Source organism: Phragmites australis, chromosome 18 (assembly GCF_958298935.1).
Source record: "Phragmites australis chromosome 18, lpPhrAust1.1, whole genome shotgun sequence".
Lineage (NCBI taxonomy): Eukaryota > Viridiplantae > Streptophyta > Magnoliopsida > Poales > Poaceae > Phragmites > Phragmites australis.
The window spans coordinates 5,225,336-5,246,770 of NC_084938.1; the positions used below are offsets into that span (position 1 = coordinate 5,225,336).

General features: G+C 40.9%; 1 protein-coding gene and 1 non-coding gene across 2 annotated transcripts; one reads left to right on the forward strand and one right to left on the reverse strand.

The window, feature by feature from the left end:
• Positions 1 to 16,395: 16,395 nt before the first annotated feature.
• Positions 16,396 to 19,687, forward strand: LOC133899797 (NAC domain-containing protein 21/22-like). Its single transcript, XM_062340862.1, has 3 exons — positions 16,396 to 16,656; positions 17,993 to 18,300; positions 19,059 to 19,687. The coding sequence occupies exons 1-3, from the start codon at positions 16,479 to 16,481 to the stop codon at positions 19,440 to 19,442; spliced, it is 870 nt and encodes a 289-aa protein (XP_062196846.1). The 5' UTR covers positions 16,396 to 16,478; the 3' UTR covers positions 19,443 to 19,687.
• On the reverse strand, positions 17,862 to 17,935 carry TRNAV-AAC (transfer RNA valine (anticodon AAC)). Its single transcript has one exon. It is a non-coding gene; the product is annotated as a tRNA-Val (tRNA).
• Positions 19,688 to 21,435: the final 1,748 nt, after the last annotated feature.

Here is a 21,435-nt window from a genome sequence, read left to right on the forward strand (position 1 = left end):
GTGTGGTTCACATCCTAGTTGTTGTCTTGAATGCTAAAGGTATCCCAGATGCCACTGACATTGTTGTGGATGATGGCGTCTACGAGGGTTTTTTTCAAGGTTGACAAGATCCTACATGATGAGAAATAGGAAGATCACAATGCCAATGGTAATGAGGATGAGGATCATCAATCGAAGGAGGATGAGAATGTGGAGGACAGAGAGAGGAAGAGGCTGAAGAACGATACAGAAGATGACAAGGCAAACACATTTGAAAACACTAATATAGATGAAGCTATGCAGGAGGATAATCCAAATGCCGAGTATGCAGCAAAAGATGAGGAGCACGTTAGAGCAATGACTGATAGTATTCTCGGTAAGGCCATCGACAATTTGTTACATGAGCTAGCAGACACAATCATTGTCGATGATAATACATTGACTGTAGATGGGAAGAACAACTTGGAATCAAGTCACACAGGAGCTCTCTCTGGTATGGTATCTATTTTGCAGGTTGATGGAGATATGGCACAGGAGTTGGTAACTCCTGAACCTACGATGATCGGCGGGTCCAACCCCTCTCTGATCAAGATGCGTTCGGTTGGAGTGGACGTAGGCGCACTAGGGTTGGACCTAACCGAGTTGCTAGTTCGGCTATCGATGATGGCTGAAAAGGATGTGGAGTCGGTAATGCTCAATGTGGAGAAAAGGTCATTGGCCATGGTTGATGCTCAGACCATGGCACAAAGGTCATTGGCCATGGTTGATGCTAAGACCGTGGCACCGATGCTTGCTCTAGGCTTTACCGTGACGACGGTGGAGCCAGCGGCCTTGCATGTGGTGGCTACCTCGTTGGACATTAGGCCTGGGGTGCAGACTACACGCAAGATCATGGCAACAGAAGAGGGTACTAGCCGATCCTTGGATGATGAAGTCCATGAACTACACCAGGATACAGTGCACCTGATGGAAGTGACAGTACCATGCGAGCCAATTGAGGCTGGCATGGATCCTATTGCCGATGCTACTTTGGATCATGTTGGTGACATGGTCGTGGAGGAGAGGTCGGCCGTGGCGATTATGATTGCCTTGGCCGGGGAGGAGGAGATCGGACGACCGCGTGAGTGCCTTTCTGCACTTGCAAAGATGTGCGCAGTCCTGCAGTCACGGAGGCACTATCTCAAGAGATAGGGCCGTTAATGAGCCGACGCATGATGTGGTACCAAAAGCAAGTGGGGAGGGAGCTGAACAGGATCACCAGTTTTCAGTTGTACCCGATTTTATTAGGTTACCTCAATGGAGGCTGCAAGCTTTATGCACGAGCAATGGAGTAAAAGCTAATATGACGAACATTGCCATGGCAGCAACACTACATGAATTTCCTGTAATTGATGGATTGAAGGAAATCCTTTGTAACACCTTGATTTTCAGATTTCTCAAATTTCTAATTTTTTTCAAGATTATTGAATAGCTTCACCAGTAGAATAGGTTTAAAACTTATTTTATTAATCAATCAATCAATATAGGTTATTATTTCTTATGCATTGCATGCTGAGTTTTGTTAGGAGCCAGGTAAATGCATTAGAGTTCTTTTTCCTTTTCTTTCTCTTTGGTGTTTTGAGTGAAAAAAAAATTTGAAAAGGTTTTTACAAAACTCAATAGTGAATAAGTTAAGGATCTTAATGGTTGGAATTCAAAATCTTTGAATTCATCATCTTCACTCCTTGATCATACCTGATCCTTCTCTAGTTCAATTCAAATCTTATCCAAATTCTTGTTTAAAGTCAATCTCTCCTCTTTCTCAAATTCTACCCAAAATCTAAATTCAAATTCCTTATCTAGTCCTATTCTTGTTCAACCTCATCTTTTTCGTTTCTCTTAAATTCACTCCAAACTTAATTCAAATTCAAATCCTATTCAAATTTCTCTGCAAAAGTTTCTTTCCTAAAACCTAGATATACCTAAAGTGTCTTTAGGCTCAATCTTGCTCAAGTCCAAACCCTTAGCCAAGTCTTCTAGATGGCCCAACAAAGGATCCACGAAATCTGTAAATTTTCGCGGAGTCCTGGACAGCCTCGTCATGAAGTTTTGGAGTTCAAAACGGCCTCAAATACAAATCTTTACAATACCATAGTTGTAGGTCTCATTGATAGCTTTGATTTGAACCTATGGAAGTCACCTTTTGGATAATAGAGCAAGGAGTTATGGCCCCCGAAATCAGTACTGTGCAGAGAAATCCGAGTTTAAACAGTTTATCTTGTGGTGTATTTTTGGAAATCAAGATGACATTTTCAAAAGTTCCAATGACTACCAAAGTAGTAGATAGTTTCGAGTACTACAATTTAGAATCAAGAAACGTATAATTTGGAGTCCGGACGATGGAGATATCATCCTCAGAATATTGAGCTGCGAAAAAGGAAATCGTAACCGACTCGAACTCGAATATGATTCGTGTTCGGTTTGGACTCCACCTCAACCAACCGCCCCTAGCCCTATATATATGAGTTGCACGCCCTCTCCTACCTCTATTCCACGTCCCCAAGCCCTAGAAGTCATTGCTGCCCTGTCCGTGCGTCGCCGGAGCGCCGCCGTTCGCCTTAGCCGCCACCGCCGCCACCTGTGATGCGCTACGTCGTTTTCTCCGTGAATCCTTCTTCCTCGACCACCAAAGCAAGGTGAGGACCCCTCATTCTCCTCCCTTAATACTATTTTAGCATCATACTAAGTACCTAGCCAAGCCCTAGCCCCGGCCAAAACCCGATCTACGCCACCACGATCGTCACCGTCACGGACAGCCGCGAGACAGCCGCGCTGTAGCCAATTGGCATCGACGTTTCCGACCGACCAGAGGTCAAATCACCAAGCCCTTTCACCGGTGCATGTCCCATGATGTTCCCCACTCCCTCACCAACCAGCTCGGCCAGTAGAGCAGCCAAACTACCGCAATCAAGGTCGACATACCCGCTGTCCGGTTTATGGACGTGTTCTGCGTGTGCACCGGATTTGCATTCGCGTTCCCCGTCAATCCGAAAGCCATATGGATGCACCAACTGCGTCACGGCATGCCCCATGAAGTCTTCTACGTGACCCTAGGAGCCCATCCCCGTTTGTGCAGCGACACGACCAGGACGCCATTGCCAACCATAGCACGTCGCAGCCATCATCCGTCTCATCTTCGTTGATCGTTCTTCCTCTCAGTGGATGATCTACCCAAAACTATGCCGTAGCATTGTGTTCCCGGGATGTATGAACGTCTCTATTCAAACGGTTTCTCAAATTTGATAGCCAATCTCCTAGAATGCAAAGTCACCACCAAACCTAGAAGCAGTCATCGTTGTTTTGCCGCTACCTCGGATGACCCCTTCCAAAACCAACCATACCATTGAGTTAGTATTTCCGCGTTCTACATCATGCTTCCCTCATTTCACTGAAACACCACTGAAACCGACATCTATGTTTGTGGTCACATGCCCGATCGTCATCTTCGACGAAACCCGAACCACCACCGCTACATAGAGTCATCAGTAGTATCCTAAACCTAGAAGCGCAACCTTCGGCCTTTTTGATCCATCATAGGTGGTCGATACTAGATCTTCGCGTATCCCTTCTTTAATCCAAGATGGTACTTGCATAGCATGCCAAGTTAACGCCACATCATTCTCCTTAGCCTAGTCAGTGAAGTCTAGTTTGCCCTACACTTCTTGAATCTTGCATAAGGATGTTGTCAAGCCTGACACAGTGATTGCCTAATAATACATTTCCTATAGGAAGATAGTTCCAGAAAATCAGCATTTCCTTTTCAGTCTAATCCATCTCTTGAAAGCTGTTATCTTTTCATCTTAACTCCAATTTAAGCGATTTTTGTGTCTAAACATTTTTAAAATCATCCCTATCCAACCATAGTATTTTTAAAGTGTTTTAATGATGTTTGGTATGTTGTTCTTAGTGTTTGCTTTGTGTTGTTTGTCGATAGTTCTCGCGATTAGTCGATAACATTTCGGAGCAGTTCAAGGGACTTCAAGACCATGATTTCGACAACACTGAGCAGCATTGGGTAAAAGGCAAGTGTCCTTGATCATATTGAACCCATGTTTTTAAATGTTTTGTTTTACAAAATTACATGCGATGTCTGTCAATATGATGGGTAGTCACCTATGTTAGGATTTTTCCTAGATTTTCCCTTATCATCACTTGGAACCTAAATGGTTTTTGGTTAGGTGTCCTTTGTGGGTAGATTGCTTAGCCATGCTTTTGGGATGTTAAGAAGTGTTATGATCTTGACTAATGAACATATACAATATTGATGGTTAATTTGTTAATGGTCTAGCAATATGGAACCTTAGGCCTTAAGCAAAGTAGTTTTGATGGTTGTCATGGTTATGATATTGGTTTAGTGTTTGCTCAAGTAACCTAAGTAAGGACCGGTTCGTGGAGCGACAACCCAAGAAGTAACGTACCAACCACGAGGCTGATATGGGTAAGACGTGACATACTGATTAGAGTCTATCCATTGTGTGTTGGGTCAGCACAAAAGGGGGCTTCTGGGTAGGAGCTTAGCTTGCGTAAAGCCTAGCGGTGAAACCTAGTGGGCAGACACAAACTGGATTAGTCTCTGGTTAGTGACAAATGTCATGCAGTGATTCTTGGCGGTACACCACTGGCGTGTGTTAAGTGTTTCGTGAACACAGCAACATGGAATTCATTGACTCGTGGGGAAAGCTGGGCAACCTCTGCAGAGTGTAAAACTGTTATAACAGTCGTGCTCACAGTTATGAGAGACTTGAATCCTCACATGATTAGTAGGATGTGATTATGGGTTGTGGTTATGGTTTGGTTGTGGTTATGGTTCTGGTACAGAGAGTACTAGATGGTTGTGGTTATGGTTCTGGTACAGAGAGTACTAGATGGTTGTGGTTATGGTTCTGATACAGGGAGTACTAGATGGTTGTGGTATAGGGAGTACTAGATGGTTGTGGTTTTGGTTATAGTACATGGAGTACTAGACAGTTATGGTGTGCAAGGTGGGGAGCCTTGCATGCTGTGTGTTGAACTGTATGGGTTACATTCACTTAATAATTGTTTAATGCTTTTGAGTCCAAATATGTTTTCATTACTCGTATTTACGTAAATATATCATGTGTTAGTCTATTCTTGATATAAGCCTGCATATCATTATTTTTCCCCACTTGCTGAGTACTCTATGTGCTCACACTTGCTATTTTCTCTATACCATACGATATGTATGTTGCTGCTTAGTGAGTGAAGATGTTGAAAACTATCAAGACGAGGTTGTGATGTTCTAGGCGCGTGTCTCCCGGTCAGTTGCCTGCGGTGTTGTTGGGCACCAGTGTTTCTGTTCTGCTGCAGATATCTTCATAGAAGACAATATATGTCCATTGTTGTAAGAGTTTAACGTTTATTCTATAAAAGTATTGCTTTTGTTACTTCACCTGTGACGTCCTTATGTGTGTTGAACATCCTGGGCACACATAAGCCGCATCTGGTTTTGTCCTTATAGGATGGATGGACTAGACACGACCCTCAGTCACATATGCCATGATTTAACTGAGGTCCTCGATGAAGAGGGTTTAGATCAAATATGCTATGACCTAAATGTGGTGACTAGAAAGAAAAAATCCAGCATTAGTAATAGTAAGGGGAAGATTATTCGCCTTCTCAAGAAGCCAAACACTCCATCCAAAGTAGTTCTATAATGAAAGGAATTTTTTGGAATAGCAGAGATCTAGGAGACTTGACTATATATAATTATAATTCGAACATAGTAAAAGAACAACACCTTGATTTTCTCGCAATCATGGAATCAAGTAGAAGTTTCCCGCTTCTACTCTTAATCATCTAAGTGATGGTATGGATTATATGTGGCACACTATGCCTCCAAGGTGTAGATTAGGTAGAATGATTACAGGTGTCACTACGTCAGTTTTTTATATTGGTTCCATTGTAGAGGGGGATTTTTACTCAAAATTTCTCTTAAAGAACAAAGATGATGGGTTCACTTGGGTATTATACGCAGTCTACAGACTGGCCCAAGATGAAAATAAAGCTGAATTTCTTACAGAGATGGCTCATGTATGTAGGTTGGAATCTAACCTAATGATTATAGGGGGGATTTCAGTATCATGAGATGATTTGAGGACAAGAATAATGATAACTAGAACAAGTTCCAACAAGAGGAAACATAGGAAGAAGAGAATTTATAAACTAGAATAAGAGGAGGGCGTTATTATTGGAGACACCAACCTTCAGAAATATATCACAAAATATTATAAGGGCTTGTTTGGCAAATCTGAGTATAATAATTTTGTAATGGATGAGTCAATAAGACATGATATTCACCAAGTTTGTGATAGTGAAAATGAGATACTTACTGCACCATTCGAGGAGGAAGAAATCTGAAGGGCAATCTTCCAAATAGAGCATAATAAAACTCCAGGTCCAGATGGTTTCCCGGCTGAATTCTACCAAGTCTTTTGGGAGGTCATTAAAAATGACCTCATGGATATGTTTAGAGACTTTCGCTCATGAGATTTCTCTTCAGCTTGAATTTTGGCATGATTCCACTTCTCTAAAAAAAGTAATGCGTTAAAAATTCAAGAGTACCATCCTATATGCCTTCTCAATGTCAGCTTTAATTTTTTTACTAAAGCTATCACTAATCAAATAAATAATGAGGCTACAAAAATAATCAATCCTACGCAAACAGCCTTTATACCAGGTGGTATATAATGGAAAGGGTCATAACACTCAATGAGACCATCCATGAATTGCATAGGAAAAAGCAGAATGTGGTGATACTCAAGATTGACTTTGAGAAGTCAAATGATAAAGTGAAATGGTCCTTCCTCCAACAAGCTTTGAGAATGAAAAGATTTTCAGCACAATGGTGTGACTAGATCTAAAATATTGTATCTGGGGCCATGTAGGAATTAAGGTCAATGGTGAACTTGCACCTTATTTTCAAACTCATAAAGGACTTAGACAGGGTGATCCCCTCTCGCCTATACTCTTCAATATTGTGGTAAATCTTCTAGCAATATTAATATCAAGAGCTAAAGATGATGGACAAATCACTGGACTTGTTCCACACCTAGTGGATGATGGATTATCAATTCTGCAATACGCAGATGATACTATCATCTTCATGGATCATGATCTCGAAAAGGCTAAAAATATGAAGCTCATACTTTGTGTGTTTGAACAGCTCTCAGGCTTGAAGATAAACTTTCATAAGAGTGAATTCTTCTGTTATGGTGAGGCTAAAGAATGGGAGGACCAATACGCACAATCATTCGGATCTGATATTGGTTAGTTACCCTTTCAATACCTTGGTATTCCAATGATACACATGAAACTAAGGAATAATGATTGGAGAGGGGTTGAAGAGAGGTTCGAGAAGAAATTAAGCAGTTGAAAGGGGAAACTTTTGTCTGCAGAAGGCCGATTAGTGCTCATAAACTCAGTCTTAAGTTGTCTTTCTATTTCCATGATGTCATTCTTTGAGGTTCCCCGAGGTGTGGTTAAAAGATGGGACTATCTTCGATCCAGATTTTTTTGGCAAGGGGATAACCACAAAAAGAAATATATACTAGCTAGATGAAATATTCTATACCCGCCAAAAGACCAAGGAGGACTAGGCATTATTGATCTCTCGGTTAAGAATATATGCCTCCTTAGCAAGTGGCTTCATCACTACTTAATGAGGATGGCGTTTGGCAAAGAATACTCAGAAATAAATATCTCGGAGGTAAAACACTCACCTAGGTGGAAGGGAAACCAAGTGATTCTCATTTCTAGTCAAGGCTCATGATAGTTAAAAATGACTTTCACAAATGGGGTTCCTTCCAAGTTCACAATGATTGTCAGACTAGGTTTTGGGATGATAGATGGTTAGGTAATAGTCCTCTTATCGTGCAATATCTGACACTGTATAATATGGTGCGAAGGAAACAAGACATGGTGATGGATATTATACGATCTTTACTGCTAAACCTCTCCTTCCGTAGACCGATTGTAGGGGATAAATTAATTGCTTGGCAGTATATGGTATCACAAATAGCATCTATTCAATTATGTAATGAGCAATACATATTTTTATGGGATTTGCGTGCACATGAACTATTCTTAGTTCAATCCATGTACAAGCAAATGATATTATGATCCACCATTATCACTATCAAATGTCTGTGGAACTCAAGATTCTGCTTAAGATTAAGGTTTCTTATGGTACTTAGGGTAGAGGTGTTCTTTTGACCAAGGATAATCTGGTTAAAAGAAACTGGATGGAAACTAAAAGTGCCATTTTTGCAACCGGAATGAAACCATTAATCAAAATTTCTTTTAATGCCACTTTGCTAGAATCTGTTGGTAAATTATCTCTATCACCTTAGGTATTAAAAAACCTAGCAATACATGCCGCATTATGGGTAGTTAGCTAAGAGAAAAGGGTGCACGAACTAAGAACAAGATTTTAGTGGGGTAGCTGCTATCTTTTGGTCAATATGGTGCTGCTGAAATGATATCGTGTTCAGTCATACTCCTAATATATTAGTTGTGGTTCTAGAGGTTGCTACAAAAGGAGGATCAAAGGGAAGGCTTTTTGAAGACTTGCCAAACTTTAGAGGTGGTGACCATAGAAATGTTCACCAATAATGGGTGATAGCTTAATTATAGAATATACGAATAATCCTTATGCCGACCTTATGTTTTTTTCCTTTACCTTCTGATCGTTTCAATCATCCATGATGAGACTTTGTAATAATGAACAAAAGATTCTATGCATCGAAGGATGCAAAAGGCCATAATTCATTCCTTTATCTAAAAAAGGAACGAGACAAGCCAAACAAAAAGGCCTAACTAATCTGTGTATTCGACTAGGGGAATAGAGAAATGAAGTTTCACTCACTAGTTAGAGAGGAAGCGGAGGAAGCATCATTGAAGGGGATGCTCCCACGCCAGAAGGCCTCTCACGCTACATGAAAAATAGACAAAGGAGATGTTAAATTGGTGATGGATCGTCAGGATCGAGATTACGGTAAATACTATCAAACAGATTACTAAATATTCTATGTTATTGTTTTTTTATCTAACAGTAAATTTTCTTTGTCATAGTGCTACCAACAATCACCGAGTAACGCCTACAGATTTTATGTTGCGTACAACATGCTCCTACTCGCGATTCGAGCAAAGTATATCAAATCCTCCGATGTAAGTTCAACACAAGATTATTCATAACTAATTTCAGTAATTAGTTTAATTATATGATAATATGACATTGGTTACGCGTCAAATTATGTATGATTGTGAGGCTTATTTTTTTGATGACGGTGCACTCCTAGTGATTCGACAACGGATAGTTGAGTTCATAATATCTGAAGTCATTAACCCACATCGTGATGTCTTATGTAATATGAAGCGGTTATAACTTTATAACTTGTGATTCTGTGATGATTTGATTGGAACTTTATAACCTTTGCGATTTTGTGATGAAGTAAGTTCTTGTATAAGTGTGTTTGTCAATATGGATATGGATGCATTGCTATTATTTGCAAGGAGAAGACGGCTGCTAAATTCTGGCTATGCTCTAGCATGCAGTCAGGAAACAAGAGAAACCTACAAACCTGCAGGGGTGAAGTCAATAGTGAAGGGTGAAAACCATTACTTGTCACTTATGACCTACACATAAGTGACCGGTAACGTCGTCACCCAACATTGATGTGTTTCTCTCAAGCACATGAGAGATACACATCAGTGATGAGTTAAGACCATTAATCGTCACTATGACTTACACATAAGTGATGGGTAACCCTGTAATCTATCACTGGTGTGTTTCTCCTCAGTATATGGGAGACGAGCACTATGTGAAAAAAAATCATAAGTGATGAGTGATAACCGTAGGAATCGAAGTCGCGACCTCCGCTCGCGTGCTTTGCCCCCTTACCACCTCACCATCACGTGTGTTCTGAAAGAAACCAGATATTTTATTCTTTTAATATTTTCTGCTGAATGTCAGAAGTGATAGGTTACAGTTATGACCTATCACTTATTGCTGTTTTTTTACTGAATTGTAATTTGATAGGTGGCTCAGAGTGACCTTCGATACAATAGCTATAACTTTTACATACTGACTTCGATTTTGACTTTTTTTACTCTACAGACATCTACATAAAAAGTTATATTTGTTTCTCCCCGACAGTGTCGGGTTCAGCAGATTTTTTAGATAAAAAATAGACTGAAAGATTGAGTTCTCGCCTCATAAAATTTCTATATTATTTTTGGAACACGCATTTATATCTATCATCACCATCCTTTACACCAAACTTAAACAAAAATATATAAAAAATGATCTATTACCTATAACTTTTTACTAATGACGTATTTAGAGTAACGAGTATGAGATCTGTAACTACTAATGAGTTTTTTATTTACATATTGTCACCGCCCTGCGCTGCATCGGACGGCCTCTTTGCCGTCCAGTGGCGCTCGCGCACCCGGTACCGGAGGCCCCTGCCGCAGCGCATGTCGACGCGGAGCCACAGCTCGGGCTCGTCGCGCACGGTTCGGCGCCAGGAGCGGCACGTACGTGTGCCCCCGCGCCTGCAAGGAGACCGACGAGGTCCAGCCTGTGGAGGACGGACAGGAGCACGTCGGTAGGCAGATCCACCAAGCCGGTGAAGGCTGGACCTCGCCGCAGCAGCGGAGGCGGCAGCTTGAGGAGGAAGAAGACATCGCGTCGGGCCAGGGCTCGGGAAGCGGAGGCGCTCGGGGGTTGGCAAGGAGCATGGAACTGCATGGGCGAGAGCTATTTAGCGGTCCACCGTTCTTTACCAGGCTACCTCACGGACACCTCTCATTGTGTGACACGTAGGACCCACCGAGACTGGAGTTGCGTCGAGCTGAACACCATAGGACGCATCGCTTCCCAGTAAACACATCTGGGTTTCCCACGTCCAGCTACATGTGCTCCACCTAATCTTAAAATATAAGTCTATAACGATATTGACATAGTCTCTAATACGAAATTTTAATTAATAATATTTATAAAAATATATTATTTTAAATAGAAAGAATTATATATTTATATTTTTTCATGATGAATTTAGTAACATCAACTTTATATTATCAATCTATATGATTTTTTAGCTATCGATTTTCAATGTCAAAAAAATTTGACTCAGGACCAATCTAGTTTGACTTATATTTAAGATCGGAGGGAGTATAAATTTACCGTTCAAAAGATCAAAGTTAATAAGTTGAATGTTGGGAATTATGGGGAAATTAAAATGTTGTGAGCTACCAAGTTGAAGAAGGTGGAATGATTTGAAGTGTCTAACATTTAATAGAATGTTTTCACTCTCCAATTTGAAAGTCGTTAGTTTTTTATGTCTGGCTAAATTTATAAATGTAAAAATTAAAAGCTCGAAGTTGATGAGTTCAAAGGGAGAACTATGAGTAACAACTTCCAAAATATATAGCTGTAGGGTTGAATTTTCCAGGTAAATTTTTTTATTATATGAATAAAATGTTTTATGCATTCATTGTTTTATTTTATTATTATTTCTGAGGTCAAAGTTTCATCATTAGATAATCTAACTAGCTAAATATATAAACATGAAATAAACAAATGTGTGCATATGTAGAAAAATAAAGTATCACGGGTAAAAAAGAAGAGAAGGGCGCGCTGTGACAGAAACAAAGCACTGAACTAACATATGACATGTAGTCAGGGAAAGCCGTGTCATGGCTCTAAAAGTCTCGCGAGCAACGTTTCCTTTCAAAATGTCTCGCAAGCAACCGTTTATTAGGGCCCAAATTGAACTGGTAACTCCTGCCGGACTGACTGGTCCTGTTGACCATAGAAATTGACATTTCGTGAAGAATCCCCGATCCGGAGGATTTAAGCACATCGGAACTTCTATTGTTAGGATCAAGAACGTCCGGTCCAGGAAATAATTCGGGACTGAGGACCTTATGTTGGGAAAATCTGACATTCAAATACCATAAATAGTATTTCTGATCATGAACAGTTACCTGACTAATGAACAGTTCCCTATCAGTGAATAGTTCCCCGACCAGTGAACATAGTACCTCCGATCAGATGAACAGTCCCTCCGACCGGATGGATATATAACACCCCGATCGGATGAACAGTAACTCCGATGAGGTAAACAGTAATTCTAACTAGATGTACAACGTCTATGTCCAGTGAACAGTTGTGACCGATGATCGTGAAGACCGAACTGCAATAAATAATATTCGGTAAATATATAGAAGTTCACGTGATCTATTAAAAATATGTTAGTTATATAAAATTTAAAAATTAAAAGGCAAATCAAATCATATCTGTAATTAGATATGCGAATCATACATAGAGTACAAATCAGGTATGCAAAAAGCATCTATTTCTACAGAATCTATACTATATATTAACCGGCCAAGATTTAGAGGTCTCTCAGCAGTGCTAATGCACTGTAGGTACTGTAGCAAATACTGTAGCATTTAATCCTCTTATGCACAGGTATAGATGTGCATATATATGTATGTGTATTTGTACCTCTATGCTTATACATATGTTTACACATATACATATAATTTTCATTTTCGATAAATTCCGTCAAAAATGTCAAATGGAATATTACTTATATTGATAAATCGGTAAAATAATCTAAAATACAGAGATAAATATCTAAAACTTAAAAAAATATGAAATAAATTTTGTTAGGTTCGTATTACTTTTGTCTACATGTCGAATGGAATATTAGTTATATTGATAAATCGACTAAAATAATCTAAAATACAGAGAAAAATATGTAAAATTCAAAATAAAATGAAACAAATTTGATTAGGTCCGTATTACTTTTGTCTACACGTTAAAAGTATGCGCATGCATGAAAGTACTACTGTTTTCGCTATAATTAAGTGAATGTTTTAAATATTGATAAATTCGTAAATAAATATTGATATGTCTAAAACTGGTAAATTCAAATTTTTTAGTCTTCTTTTATCATGCTCTGTGAAAAAAATAACATGCGCTACTTAGGCGCGCCAATCAACCTAGTTCTTATGGAAATGACTCGAACAGTATATAAAGGGCATGCACCAAATAAAGGGGCATGCGGTGCATGCACTTGATCATCAAAACGCAACAAATAATACGAAAACAAATCTAACGTAGTAGAAAATGCAAGTGTGAGACAAATTCTTAATCAGATGGCAAAATCTAGATCATATTTGCACCTTGTAGAATACGACAGTCCGTCTGATAATGCAGATTTATCAGATCGAATACGACAGTTTTACACCCCTAGAAACATGCCCAACAAGTCAGATCGACTTGCGTGGCAAAGTTTTACCCGGAATTGATCTAGGGCCGGGTTTAATCTGAAGTTGAAGCTCTTTCAAGGCGCATGCATCGCCTTCGTACAAGAGGACTAGGGGACGAATGCATCGCCGTGGCAACACGTGTGCACTGTATAGCTGTCCAGATAAATCTACAGAAAGTAGGTCTTTGTATTGGCTTATGATAGCTGTAGACTCCGATAAGATCCATCCTTCGATCTCATCTCATATCAGGTGCAATTGGAGCCAATAATAGATGCTACTACGATGTAGAAGTTGCTTCACATAAAAAAAAAAGAGGGTAACTTTGTCCATATGTGTAGCATCCAGTGGCCCTGGACGGCGACTCGCACGCAATTCCCAGACCGGTGATCTCTGATAAGGCGGCCGTAGTTGTGGACATGTGGGCGGTGGCACGTCAGAGGCCATGTGAAGAGGCCCCCAGGGTGAACGTCTTTCGGTTGGTCGTCGTCAAGCGAGTAGATAAGATTTAGAGCACTCACTGTCTTGTTTTTTAAAGAAACGCTACAACTTGTAGAGGCGCGTATATTCTTATATCACTATATATATATATATATATATGTATTTGCATAATATATATTGAACATGGGAGATATGAAACTTAAAAGTTAACGAAGTTATCATAGACGTTTCGTTATCGACGAATACATCTTCTCTAACTAAAAAAATTTATATTAATGAGATACACAATGAGCAAATCTAATGTTTGATTTTTGATGCGTAGATGAGCACTATATATATTGAAGATAGGAGATATGAAACTTAAAAGTTAACGAAGTTATCACAGACGTCTCGTTATCGATGAATACATCGTCTCTAACTAAAAAAAATCTATATTAATAAGGCACACAATGAGCGAATCTAACGTTTGATTTCTGATGGGTAGATGAGCACTATCTTGAAAGCTAGGTTGAAATATGTGATTGTGCTACTACTGGTGAGAGTACGTGCATGGTGACGAGCTAGTGGTGACTATCCACGGTCTGGTCTCTCTTTCATTGGCATGTTCGCACGGATATGGTAAATTGGTGCTTGTTAAATTAGGTTAACTTTATTTATGCTTTATATACCGCTCATTATCCTCACTAACTTGTGGTTCTGTACCCATCCCCTCAGGGACATATTTCGCAAAATTGCAGTGGTATGTCAAGAATTAATCGATAATATATGTGCCAATTAATCCATGTTGTATTATGTGTGTTCCATGGCGAATGGATAAGTTATTTTTTGCTAGCTAGCTTATCTAAATAATTGAGCGACTTTTTCACAAAAGAAGCCTCGAAGTACTTTAAATTGAGCATACGTGTCATTTTCGCTATCTTTCGCACAATACTGACGTCCCAATACCACTTCTTGCCAATGATTTACCATCTCCTGGCAGGTTCGAGATTATCTGAATTCTCAAGAGGCTTGAAGCGAGCAACTAACGCGACAGAGAACGGTGTTAGAAATTCACAGGGAATAATAAACAAATAAAGTGGATCAAAAAAATCAAGAACAATGGGAGACATGATTTTACATGGAAAAGCGTTGCAGAAAAAAAACCACGTTTCATAACTTCAACAAAATTCTGATCATATATCTAATAGTATATACTAATCCACAAATAACAAATTAACTTCCGTTCACTTCCCAACAAGCATTGTATATCTTGTTCGTCTACATTGCTACATGTAGACGCATGTATCTTTATATTTAGCCATGCATCCAAATTAGGGTAGCAATACATAAGAGTATGAATTTTTTGTTCATTGTATATTTCGCTAGAGAGCTGCATTTCTTATTTCAGCAAAACAGCCAGCAAGCAATGGTGACAATTCTATTTATGTTGTATATTTTTTAGCACTAAAATAAATTTACTTGGTGGTAGTGATATGTTCTACTATCTTCACTTTGGGTATGAAAAATTTTGTGTAAATTTTACTGGTATATGAATAGGTCATGTAGGATCCTATCTGTGGTGATGATCTACACAGATATTCATGTGGCTTACGATATTTATTGATGTGATTTTACAATGGTTAGAAGCTTCATACGTAGTTACATCTGGATTATTTAAATTTAGTTATTTTGTCAATAATGAAGAGCTCAACTGGTAGAGTTTACGAGTTTAGGGTTTGCTACCTAGAGGTCAATTGGTAGGGTTGGGGCAAGCAATCAGAGAGGTTAGACCTGACAACATAGCAAGTGGGTGTGGCATCGTTGGCTGCCATTTGTGGAATGGAGGTTCAGAGGCACAATGGGGCAAGGGTGGAGAGGGTGACGGTCGGGAATGAATAAAGAAGAGAGGCGGTTGTGGATCATCAGAGAAGACGGTTCATTATATCCAGTGACGGATCTTAGGGGGCTGAGGGGCTAGGGGTGGCTTAAGCCGGAGAAAAATTTTATAGGACCCGACAGGGATAGATCCTCTCTCCCTCCACCAGCTGCGCGACACGTTAGATATGTTAGCCCTGCATGTACCGTGCACGACACGTATTGGATAGAGAGAGAGTCTCGCGGTAGATCCGGTCCTATAAAATTTTTCTCCGCTCAAGCCCTCCTGCCTTGTTGGGGGCAAACCATCGGATGCATGGATTCGAACAATCTTGTTGATTGTGTCTCCTACTGTTTGCTGGTAATACAGATCCACCCCATGGCCAGGTGCTCTGGATCTGCCCCTGGCTCCACCTGCTGCACTACGTTAGCAATGTCCTTAATTCTTTTCATTTTCTTCGCGTGATACAATAAGAGCAAGAAGAACAAATTAACATTAACTGAATTTGCAACACAGTTGCAAGCAAAAATTGAAATGGAAGGAGTAGCTAGCTCAATCGCGATTGATGTGCCATTTCATTTGACCACCTGATGTTAAAGCCAATAGGTAGGCAGCCACTTGGTTCCTGTAAGGACGTCCAAGAAAAAAAGATTTTCGAACCATAACATAAGCAAGTAAAGATTTGTATATAGGAGCAATGCAATACTACCAAGTTGGCATTGCTCGGTCCATGGTTGACTTTACTTGTGCACCCTATTAATACCATTGGCTGATCCATTCAGAGTCCTGCTGTTCTTCCAGACCTTACAACTCTCTCTCTCTCTCTCTCTCTCTTCTGATAGACTAGAACAGGTAGGTTGGTAGAATGAGCTTCATCAGCATGATGGATGCGAGAATGCCTCCAGGGTTCAGGTTCCACCCTAGGGACGACGAGCTCGTGCTCGACTACCTCCTCCACAAGCTCTCCGGCCGCGGCCGCGCCTGCGATGGCGTCTCCATCGTCGACGTCGACCTCAACAAGTGCGAGCCATGGGACCTTCCAGGTTAGTATATTAAGCGCTTGCTACTGATCAATCCAACAATTGGCACTTCTCTCTCCATTCAAAAAGGAATGGGACATCATGTACTGTGTTACAGGCTTGTTAATTTCTAGCAATTTTGTCTTTGCATGAATCAATTAAAGGGAAACAGAACAAGTGGAGATCTATCTATTGTTTTGATTAAGAAGGAGAGCCCAGATGAACCAAAGAAGTACAAATATGTACAAAACGAATTTCAAATCGGGAAAAAATTGCCCAGGTTGTCGTCGAGAGCTCTTTAGCCGCGGTGGAGATTAGGGAGTTCCACCTCTGTGTTTGGTTGGCCAAGCCATTGCGACTTCTGCCCATATTCGCCTACTGTATTTGCAAGCCGCGAGGATGTGATGTGCCAATTCAGCCGTTTGGCAGGCAGAGGGCCAGTGAGTTTTTTGTGGCCAACCTCTGCTATGTTCCAAGTCCATAAACTATTTTGTATAGCAAGCCATGCAAAACCTTGCATTTAATTAGGCCGATGCTGAACATTTCCAAATGGGATGCTGGAAATCTATACTATATATATTAACCGGCCAAGATTTGGGGCCTCTCATAGACTAAGGAACTGTAGGCACTGTAGCATATGCACTGTAGCTAGTGTTTATATGGGTCCTACGTATGTATATATGTATGTATATAGATATGTATATATGTATATATATGGATATGTATATTTACATATATGTATGTATATATATACATATATGTGTATGCATGTATATACGTATCCATATATTTATATGTATAATATAATTTTTTAAGAAATTCTAGAAAAATATCGAAAGATATAATAGTTATATTGATAAATTAGTTGAAATAATCCAAATGCACAAAAAAATATTTAAAACTAAAAAAATATGAAACAAATTTTGTTAGGTTCGTATTATTGTCGTCTACATATTAAAATTATGTGCACATATAAAAATAATATTTTGTTCCCCATAATTAAGTATATGGGTTAAATATTAATAAATTCATAAATAAATATTGAGATGCTAAAATTGATGAACATAATTTTTTTTCTTCTTTTATCATATTCTGTGTAAAAAACGAGAATCCGCCTAGTTAGTCTCGGTTGAGCCAAAGAACTGAGCTTTGTAGGCCGAATTGGAATGGAGTATAGTTCTGGGAAAATGGTAGTAAGAATCGAAAAGGAAAAAGGGAGTAACATGCGTTGGCTTCGCCCGGACTCGAACCGGAGACCTTCAGTGTGTTAGACTGACGTGATAACCAACTACACCACGAAACCTTGCTGTTACAGTGAACTATCAATTTCAAATATTATACTCCTAATGTTTCTGACCAGGTGCTGCATGCGTGGGCGGGAAGGAGTGGTACTTCTTCAACCTGCGTGATCGCAAGTACGCCACGGGGCAACGCACCAACCGCGCAACACGGTCAGGCTACTGGAAGGCCACCGGCAAGGACCGCACCATCGTCGCCGGCAGGGAGGCGGCGGCGGTCGGGATGCGCAAGACGCTGGTGTTCTACCGAGGGCGGGCCCCCAAGGGGCGGAAGACGGAGTGGGTCATGCACGAGTTCCGCCTGGAGCCATCAGCACCATGGCTGGGACGCAAGCTCCCGGTCCCATCAAGCCATGATCAGCGTCTCAAGGTATGTTCTTCAAACGTGTTGTTCGACTGATACTCACCTGTAATTCCTAGATTAAGTTGTCACTCCTGCACCATCGTCTGACAAAGCTCCGGCACGAATCATAAACTTAATTCGACGGTACGTATATGGATAGTAGTATAATGAGTACTACTTCCTAGTCCTGTCATTTGAGCACTCCTTCAGGCTAAAGATGCCCATTTGAGCACTCTTGCATGATAAACTAGCTACCTGCAATCATTCTACAGGGTAATAGGCATGACCTAGTCTCCTATCCATTTCTTTTTAGTTAATCCATGTCCACATTACTGAAATGATCCATTCCAGTGCTGTTCAACTGGTTCCATCAGACTAGCTATAACAAAGTGAATTATTGTACTGAACATTCCCTTGAAAATGATTTGACTCTCTAGATGACTGATTCTTTACCCCAAGTTGCCAATTAAACATTCAGGTTTGTATGATTCGCAAAAAAGGTTTGTATGATTGCTAACTCCTGAAGTAACTAACATCCAAAAATGAAATTCTACAAGGGGCTAGTTGCAAAGGTTGCCAAGTTGGTTACATCCACACCATCTATCAGGCTACTGAATTAACAAACCAGAATTCAGAAGTCTTCTCCTCATTACCTGCTACTATGAAAAGTATTTGGTTGTCATTTAAAGAAGAAATGTTTGAATTGCACCTATTAGAGCTTTTCCATTTGCATAGATCACTTACAATTGCCATATTAACTGTAAGATGCTTCTGCGAAAATACAGGAGGACTGGGTGCTATGCAGGGTGTTCTACAAGAGCAGAACAACCACCCCAAGGCCACCATCTGAAGATCAGGCCTGCACGCCGTCCACTGAGCCGGACCTGCCGGCTGCGCCACCCGCTTCACACCTTGTGGACACCTACACGGCCTTTGACGGCGTCACAACGGCGGCCAAGCAGCTGCCCTGCTTCTCCGGCCTGCCGGTGTTGCCATTCAAGGTCCCGGTGAGCCATGGGGACTTGCTGACCTACGACACCTCTGAGAAGGAAGCCATTTGGACAGTCCTGAGCAGCATGCCAAGCAACAGCACTTCAGGACTGGAGTTCTCTCCAAATTGCAATTGGAACCCAGAAAATGGCATGTCACAGATGTGGAACCCCCTTTGATTAATATTGATGTGTGATAGGGTGCAGTTGCTAGATAGTTATGTGTTGTGGATAGTAGTAAATAGATGACCTAGCTATTCTTTCTTCTCCCACTGGTATAGTATTGGTGGATTGTGGGTACAGTTTATATTGCTTAATTTTAAAATAGGAGTACTGTGACATAGACATACGGAATAGATTAGTGGAATGGATTCCATAGTATTTGTATATGGTATGGCTAAGGAAACATGTCCTAATTTCTTACATCTCTCTACTCTCCAGAGGTTAGCAACTATTCAGGTAACTTATAAGTTATAAATGATAGACCTTCTTCATCGAATTCTCGGATGTAAATGAACGAGAGGATAGATCCAACACAGTTTGTTGTTTGATATCAGGTGTTATGTAGTACAAGTACAAGGATTACTAGACTAACTCCCTAAAGAACGGCACAACGTACCTATTATGGCCATAACAATCTCTCTACTGACCGTGTGCTAGCCACGAGTTTAGGGATAATGTACAGCATGTGCGCTAACCAATCCAAAGGCTGTTATAAAAACACTCAAACGTCGATGTTGGTAGCCCCTTCGTCAACTACTGATTCGTAGGAACGTGCAAAACCTTGACTTCACCAATGGCCATCTTTTCGCAAACGAAATGGATATCAAGCTCTATGTGCCTTGGTCCGACAGTGATGTACCGGGTTGACCGCCATATAGGTCACCAAAAATGTTATCGAAGAACACGTCCGTAGCTTTGTGAATGGGGTAGAACAGCTCGCCAAGAAGTTGTTGAAGCTAGCTGCACTCAGCGATGGTGTTCGCTACCGCCCGATACTCTTCTTCAGTAGTTGAGCATCCCGGCACGCTACAGAAGCTCATCAGCGTACTTCGCCTGTGACAGGAAGAAGCTAGCAAAAGATCTCTTCACTTCGAAGCCAAGGAAGTAGCTGAGAGGTCCCATATCCTTGAGTGCAAACCCAAACCGCAGCCAAATGATGATGCATCGCAGGATAGCATTAGTTGATGTAGTGAGAACCATATCATCGACATATAAAAGGAGATGTGTTGTGTTGCTACCCCCACCGTAGTACGAACAACGAAGAGTCCGAGCGTGTCGTTGTGAATCTGATGAAAGTGATGAATGTTGTGAAGCGCATGTACTAAGCCTGTGGTGCTTACCAGAGGCCGTATAGGGACATAGATAGGCAACAAACGGCATCCAGCTACATGGCGTCAATGAACCGTACTAGCTGCTAACAGTACACCTCCTCACTAAGTCGGCCAAGGAGGAAGGCATTGGACATGTCAAACTAATGTGTAGGCCACCACTTGGACGCCACAAGGGAGAGAATAGTGCGAATTGTGCTGGGCTTGATGACGGGGCGGAAAGTTTCCCCGAGGTCAATGCCAAGCTGCTGGGAGAACCCTTGCACTATCCACCACATCTTGTAACAGTGAAATGATCCTTTGGGTTTGTCTTATGCCGAAAACCCCATTTTTTTCTTGACAGATCAATGTTTTGTTCTTCCAGTAGCTTGTATGAGCGTGTGTGTTGGAATGATGGTAAGGGCTCCTGGGCGGTGAGCACGAAGATGGCATGCCAGAACTTGGGGTTGAGGGCATGCAACATGTTGAGGACATGCGTTTCTTCACACACGAACTGGCCGATGCCATGCAAATTGTCGGTGAGGGATTTTAACTTGCTGCAGTATTGGGTGATACTTAGCTCACCTTGGTACAAAGATTGTTACTCGGCCTTGATGTAGACGGCATGACAGACCTTCAACGCAGAGTCTGTTGCACAAGCATCCTGTAATCATGTCAAATATGTATCGTGCTTGTAGTTGCATTAGCTAGATGTTTGATTTTGTTACAAAACATATTGTAATTGCGTAGAATCGCGGGTGGGACGGAGACTGCCCGTTGCCACGCCGTGACCGCGTCTTCAGGGCTGACTCCCGCCATGGTGAGCACGCAGTGCATGTCGCACGGTTGTTCGCAAAAAGAGG

Excerpts from the sequence above, each read along its gene's own strand:
- LOC133899797 (XM_062340862.1), top strand. The coding sequence starts at position 16,479 with ATGAGCTTCATCAGCATGATGGATGCGAGAATGCCTCCAGGGTTCAGG. Across the intron at positions 16,657-17,992 it reads CGAGCCATGGGACCTTCCAG|GTGCTGCATGCGTGGGCGGG; the intron begins GTTAGTATATTA and ends GTTTCTGACCAG. Across the intron at positions 18,301-19,058 it reads GCCATGATCAGCGTCTCAAG|GAGGACTGGGTGCTATGCAG; the intron begins GTATGTTCTTCA and ends GCGAAAATACAG.